Genomic DNA, 6,303 nt, shown 5'->3' with positions numbered 1-6,303 from the left:
TTGAGTACCTCCTTCAATACGAGGCTCACGACTATCCTTGTGTGACTTAAATCTGAGTGACGACGTTCCTAAAACTTCCGTTGTAACCATGGAAGTTCTCAATTTCAATATATTTGGATAATGACACGATTCAAAATGTGTTTATTTGCTGTATGCACTTTTGAAATTCAATATTGATATTTGTGAATTGTATATAATTATTGGTCGTATGCAAATCCTCGTCCTGATTTGACATATTTAAGGTTTCTTGGTTGCCTTCTCTGATCACACTTTATGCTCTTAAGCATCATTGACCAGTCCCAGAAGGACGAAACAGCTGTATGATGTCCCTAACGTCACTGACGAATCCTTGTAGGACAAAACAGATGTATGATGTCCCTAACATCACTGACGAGTCCTACAAGGACGAAACAGCTGTATGATGTCCCTAACATCACTGACGAGTCCTACAAGGACGAAACAGCTGTATGATGTCCCTAACGTCAATAACAAGTTCTACAGGGACTAAACAGCTGTATGATGTCCCTTACATCACTGACGAGTCCTACAAGGACTAAACAGCTGTATGATGTCCCTAACGTCAATAACAAGTTCTACAGGGACTAAACAGCTGTATGATGTCCCTAACGTCACTAACAAGTCCTAGAAGGACGAAACAGCTATATGACGTCCCTAACATCACTGACGAGTCATACAAGGACGAAACCCCTGTATGATGTCCCTTACATCACTGACGAGTCCTACAAGGACTAAACAGCTGTATGATGTCCCTAACATCACTGACGAGTCATACAAGGACTAAACAGCTGTATGATGTCCCTAACGTCAATAACAAGTTCTACAAGGACTAACAGCTGTATGATGTCCCTAACGTCACTGACGAGTCCTACAAGGACGAAACAGCTGTATGATGTCCCTAACGTCACTGACGAGTCCCAGAAGGACGAAACATCTGTATGATGTCCCTAACGTCACTGACGAGTCCTACAAGGACTAAACAGCTGTATGATGTCCCTAACATCACTGACGAGTCCTACAAGGACTAACAGCTGTATGATATACCCTTACGTCACTGACGAGTCCTAGAAGCTTTGAGTCGACTTTGTTGTTGTGATTTAGCGGTATATTAAACTCCAAATTATTAATATTATTATCATTTTTCTTTATAAACAGCCATTACCTTGTGTTCTTAAAAACATTCTCGAAATAATCTTATTTGGTTAAATGTTGACGCATTTGGTTGATCAAAAACCATCTCTATCTGTAGACGATAAACATTTCTGAGGAAATTTTTAAAAGTGTAAATTGTACAATGGCAATATTTGGTTTGTCCTCCCCTGACGTAATTTCATGGTATGACTTTAGTAAAATCCCTGCTAACGACAGCTCAACTCCAATGTACCTTCCGGAGATAGTACATCTGACGTCACAGAATATATTTCACCCATACGGACGTCACCATAGCGGGATCAATACTCTGACGAGTTAATCAACTAACGTGTCCTGTCGAAAAATAAATAAAGTTTGTTTATATTTTAAATGTTCATAAAACAACCGTGTACGACGGTCAGTGCTGAAGTACCGAAGTCAAATATTTGATATTCAAGTTTCACCTCGCCAAACGGGTTTGCCTGAATTTGAACTCATCGGTTTTGTTTACCGGTAGGTTGACCTTTGTCCGAAAGTGGTATCTGCTCACTGTCCGTTAACATATACATAAACATTCGAATCTAAGGATCATTACTACAGGAAAAATAGACTTAAAGAAAACGTCGACAGCATACCGGAAGCTTCTTTATTTCGAAAAGATCTTCGCCAGCACAGGTAGGTATATACAACATTGTATATTGTATTTTTCTTTCTTTCTTACTCTTTCTTTCTTTCTTTCTTTTTCCTTATCGAATATCTAAAGTTTAATGAATTATGTCAAAGGGTGCTTCAATCCTTTCTCATATATGACATGTTTAAGTCAATTCCTAATATCCCTTCTGGATTTGAAACACGTTTGACCCTTGACATCACTGACAAGTCCTAGAAGGACGAATCAGTTTATATGAGTTGTAGTATGTGCAGTACAACCACCCGGTGTAGCAGTTGTGACGTTTTAATAGCAATTTTGCGAGAAGAGTACCTGCAGGTTCGTTTTCATGTCGAACATCTAACGTCCCCTGTAACAATTTTACCTGGTCAATGTACCGGAAATTAAAGTATCTGGGGAACCCAACATCCCATTTTTAGAATTGATAACGATAAATGGACCGTTTTGTATTATTCCACAAAATGATAAATAACATCAATACCTTTGGTAACACGATATGCCATTCAGGGTCAAATGTAAAATCAATTTATCATTTTTATGAAGCATCGTGACAATATGACAAAGCGAGGGAAAATCTATTGTGTGTGTGTAATTAAATTCCTGATCCGAATTATCGTGTTATTGTGCAATCAAGCATAAAGACATATACGTGACTTCGGGAACTCTTCAAACGATCAATATTTTATATCTACCTACATTTTCATTATAAACAAGCAAAATCGCTGGTTATATTTGTAATCATATCATATCATAATACCCAATCATCACACATGACAAACCATACTGCTTTACCTGGCTACACAATTCTCCCGTATTTTGCCGCCGTAATAACGTCTACACTTCTGTAATCAATTATTCATGGCCATCAGGAACCTTCTCCGCATTACCAGGTATTTGTCCCGTTCCTGGAATGATACGTCGGTATAAAAAAAACAATAGGGAATGTTTGGCTCGTTCAGACAATTGTTTGAGGACGCGTACATGTTCAGGTAAGGATGTCACTTCAATTCAAAATGTCATGATATGGATTTTTATTTCTGTACTGAATTCATCAAACTATTTTTTGTTTTTGTTTGTTTGTTTGTTTTTGTATTCGTCCTCGAACACTGATATACCGTATTTGGCAACATGTGCGGAGAATCTAAACACACTGTGGATCATGATGTTTTTATTTCATATTTATGCGTTGATAAACCGGGTAAACATTTAATGACATTTTTATTCCTTTAATAGACACAATATTTATATGAACGATGTTTTAATCACAGAAATAATGTTCTCTGGAAATGTAATTACCCAGCTCTCTATATGTAGATATTTTGATATTGTAGCATTGGCAGCAACATACCTTTCTTTGCATTTCTTGAAAACCTTTGTTTGGATACAATGGGGAATTTTAATGAATTCGTGTAATAGCTAGTTGGCATTCAAACTACATGACCTATGTTAAATGACCTGTCTACGGAGTTACTACACGTGTTACGTCACAGTTCATGACATGCAAGCATGACACAGCAATATAGACTAATTGTGTGGTGGATAAAATGTATGTATGGTTTTCCCTGCTGTTGTGGTTTTTCACATGGAAAATATCCGAAAGAATAATGAGAATATAAAATCAGACTTTCAACAATGTAGCCATGGCATTCAAAGCTGACAATAGTGGCACACATTGATGTCGCCATTTTATAGACAGTCACACAAAACGGGAAACACAAAATTAATTTGACATGTGAATCACTAGTCATAGGTAAACCTTTCGCGCAATCACGTGCTTACATTTTTATGTGATATATACTGACACAGGGATCAATTAATTGTCACAATTTATTCTGTTTTCATTTACTTTTTGTTTTACCATATGATGTTTCTTCGGTGCCTTTTTAATCGAATTGGTTTTTCCTTTACAGATATTACATTGTGTCATCTGTCTCAATGGGGAATTCATCTCACAAGGGTTTGTCCAAAGACGAAATCCAGCAACTAAAGAAGGTTTCCAACTTTTCTGAACGTGAAATCAAAGAATGGCATGGAGAATATCAACAAAGCAAAAAGGGCAGTCATCTTACCGTTAAAGAATTCAAAGATGTCTACTCTAAGATGTATGGCGCAGACGCGGGCCAGTTCGCTGAGCACGTCTTCAGAACGTTTGACACCAACGGAGATGGCAAGGTGGACTTTAGAGAGTTTTTGATTGGACTAAGTGTGACGTCAACAGATAACATTGAACAGAAGTTAAAGTGGGCGTTTACCATGTATGATATGGATGGCGACGGAACTATAACAAGAAAAGAAATGATGGATATGATGACGGTTAGGATTATTTTTCATTGAAATAGTGAACTGATGCTCGATATAATGCCACTCATTTACAAACAGAAAATATTCGATATAATGCCACTCATTTATAAACAGCAAATATTCGATATAATGCCACTCATTTATAAACAGTAAAAACTCGATATAATGCCACTCATTTACAAACACTAAATATTCGATATAATGCCACTCATTTATAAACAAAACTCGGTGTGATGCCACTCATTCATAAGCAGTAAATACTCGATATAATGTCACTAATTTACAAACACTTAATACTCGATATAATGTCACTCATTTACAAACACTTAATACTCGATGGAATGCAGGGTTTACCCTTGACCCTGAAATCATGGGCCATTTTGAGAAGATTTCAGAAATCGTATGGGCCAAAACATAGAAAAAGAAATTTGTGAGTTTTGGTGGGCCATTTTGGAAAATATGGGGCAAATGGCCCCATGGCCCCCTCCAGAGTTATCCCTGGAATGCCACTTATTTTCAAACAGTAAATACTCTGTACAATGTATAATGCCACTCATTTAAAAACAGCGAAAAAACGGGGTGGGGGTGGGGTGGGGGGGGGGGGGGGGGGGGGGGGGTGGGGGGCAATACAACTTAGATTACCCTTATTCTTGTTCTTGCCTGATACACTGCTATAGCATTGCGATGACTTATGGAAATGACATATCACTTTATCAATATTGAAATATTCTCACAATTTTAACAACTTTTATTTATATATTTCAGTCTATTTACCGGATGACGCCATCGATTGTAAAACCACCAGATGTCGCTACGCCGGAAATGATGACAACAAAGCTTTTCGGAAACATAGACGAAAACGGCGACGGTTCAATAACGTGGAAGGAGTTCCGAACGGGTGCAAAGGCAGATCCTCTTGTCCTCAATATGCTACAGCTCAATCCAGACCCCTAGTGACGTTACATTGTGTTTTATTTTGTATTTTTAAATAATGTACATTGTATTGTTACGAATACAACGGGAACCAAGGTCAAGGTCATTTGGATTCCATAAAAATCACAATAGCAAAGACTTTATCAGTGGAATTGTATGACTTGTACTGTATTGTACCTATATGTATCGTGTTTCTTTTACTAATCGATATTGTTAGACATTTCCATTGTCTAAACGGACACTGAAGCAACTGGAAATGTTCCATGGATTCCTACATAAGTTCGGAAAGGAGAGTCCAGGAAGAATTTGTAGACAGTATATAGCTCCCGCCAGAATGTCCTCCGTCCGACTTCGGAAGTTGTGTTCTATCATATGAATTGGTATGGTTAAGTTTAAAGGTACATTATTTAACTAAATTTCCCCTTCATTACGAAATATTTTTGTCAGTTTTTGTGTATTCCACGACCAGATGTGAATATTCATGAATTCGTTATATGTAAATAAGAACATCATTGTTAGTATGCAATCAAGTATGAAAAATAAAACACAAATAAACATAATCTGTTTTTATTGATCAAGAAATCAACAGAAGGTCTACAAACCTTCAATAGTGGGGAGTTTGTCAGTCTGGTACCTTGGGGGATACGGGTATGTTCAGAATGACGAGACAGGAGAACAAAAACACTTTACCACTGCACGTGACTAGTTCGTGCATACTATCCCGGAAGTTGGAAATTATTAGAAAAACATTGTTTCGGTATACAATATTACCATCATATGTTTGTTAAACTTACGACATTCGTGTGATCTAACAGTGTCATCCCCAAAGCCATCTGTATGGATACAGGATTTCCTAACTGGGAAATAATTCGCTTATTCATTAAGTTTTTACTCGCATTTCTAAATATACGATTTTAAAGGCATATGGTGTACAATATTCATGTGAAATTTATATATCCAGTTATTTAAGGGAAACGACATTCCAGTTGAATTAAAACAAAACTGAAATACCTTACATTGCTTTGTTTTCATTCTCAAAATCAGAATTAAAGAAATATTGACGATTGTTTCCGCCAACATACAAAAGTCGCATTTCCTTCGTAATGTCTATGGTAAAGGAAGGGTTCATACGTTTTTCATTAAACATTATAAAATAATGTTACAATGTTTTATTGTGAATACCGCGATCGTGTGCCTTTAAAGAAATTCTTTGTTTGCCAATGTCATATGAGGACGGACGTCTATGTGGA

The 6,303-nt window shown here is 37.0% G+C and overlaps 1 protein-coding gene across 2 annotated transcripts; it reads left to right on the top strand.

The window, feature by feature from the left end:
• Nucleotides 1-1,701: 1,701 nt before the first annotated feature.
• LOC117326342 (hippocalcin-like protein 1) lies at nt 1,702-6,065 on the top strand. 2 transcript variants are annotated; one of them, XM_033883051.1, is made up of 3 exons: nt 1,702-1,824; nt 3,730-4,132; nt 4,886-6,065. In XM_033883051.1, the coding sequence occupies exons 2-3, from the start codon at nt 3,755-3,757 to the stop codon at nt 5,072-5,074; spliced, it is 567 nt and encodes a 188-aa protein (XP_033738942.1). In that variant the 5' UTR covers nt 1,702-1,824; nt 3,730-3,754; the 3' UTR covers nt 5,075-6,065. The 2 variants fall into 2 exon arrangements, with proteins under 2 accessions (XP_033738942.1, XP_033738941.1); XM_033883050.1 differs by lacking the exon at nt 1,702-1,824 and adding an exon at nt 2,729-2,808.
• The last annotated feature ends 238 nt before the right edge of the window (nt 6,066-6,303 follow it).

Source organism: Pecten maximus, chromosome 4 (assembly GCF_902652985.1).
Source record: "Pecten maximus chromosome 4, xPecMax1.1, whole genome shotgun sequence".
In the NCBI taxonomy this organism is placed as follows: domain Eukaryota; kingdom Metazoa; phylum Mollusca; class Bivalvia; order Pectinida; family Pectinidae; genus Pecten; species Pecten maximus.
This window is presented reverse-complemented; position numbering and strand designations above follow the sequence as displayed.

Excerpts from the sequence above, each read along its gene's own strand:
- LOC117326342 (XM_033883050.1), top strand. The coding sequence starts at position 2,762 with ATGTTTGGCTCGTTCAGACAATTGTTTGAGGACGCGTACATGTTCAG. Across the intron at positions 2,809-3,729 it reads GAGGACGCGTACATGTTCAG|ATATTACATTGTGTCATCTG; the intron begins GTAAGGATGTCA and ends TTTCCTTTACAG. Across the intron at positions 4,133-4,885 it reads AAATGATGGATATGATGACG|TCTATTTACCGGATGACGCC; the intron begins GTTAGGATTATT and ends TATATATTTCAG.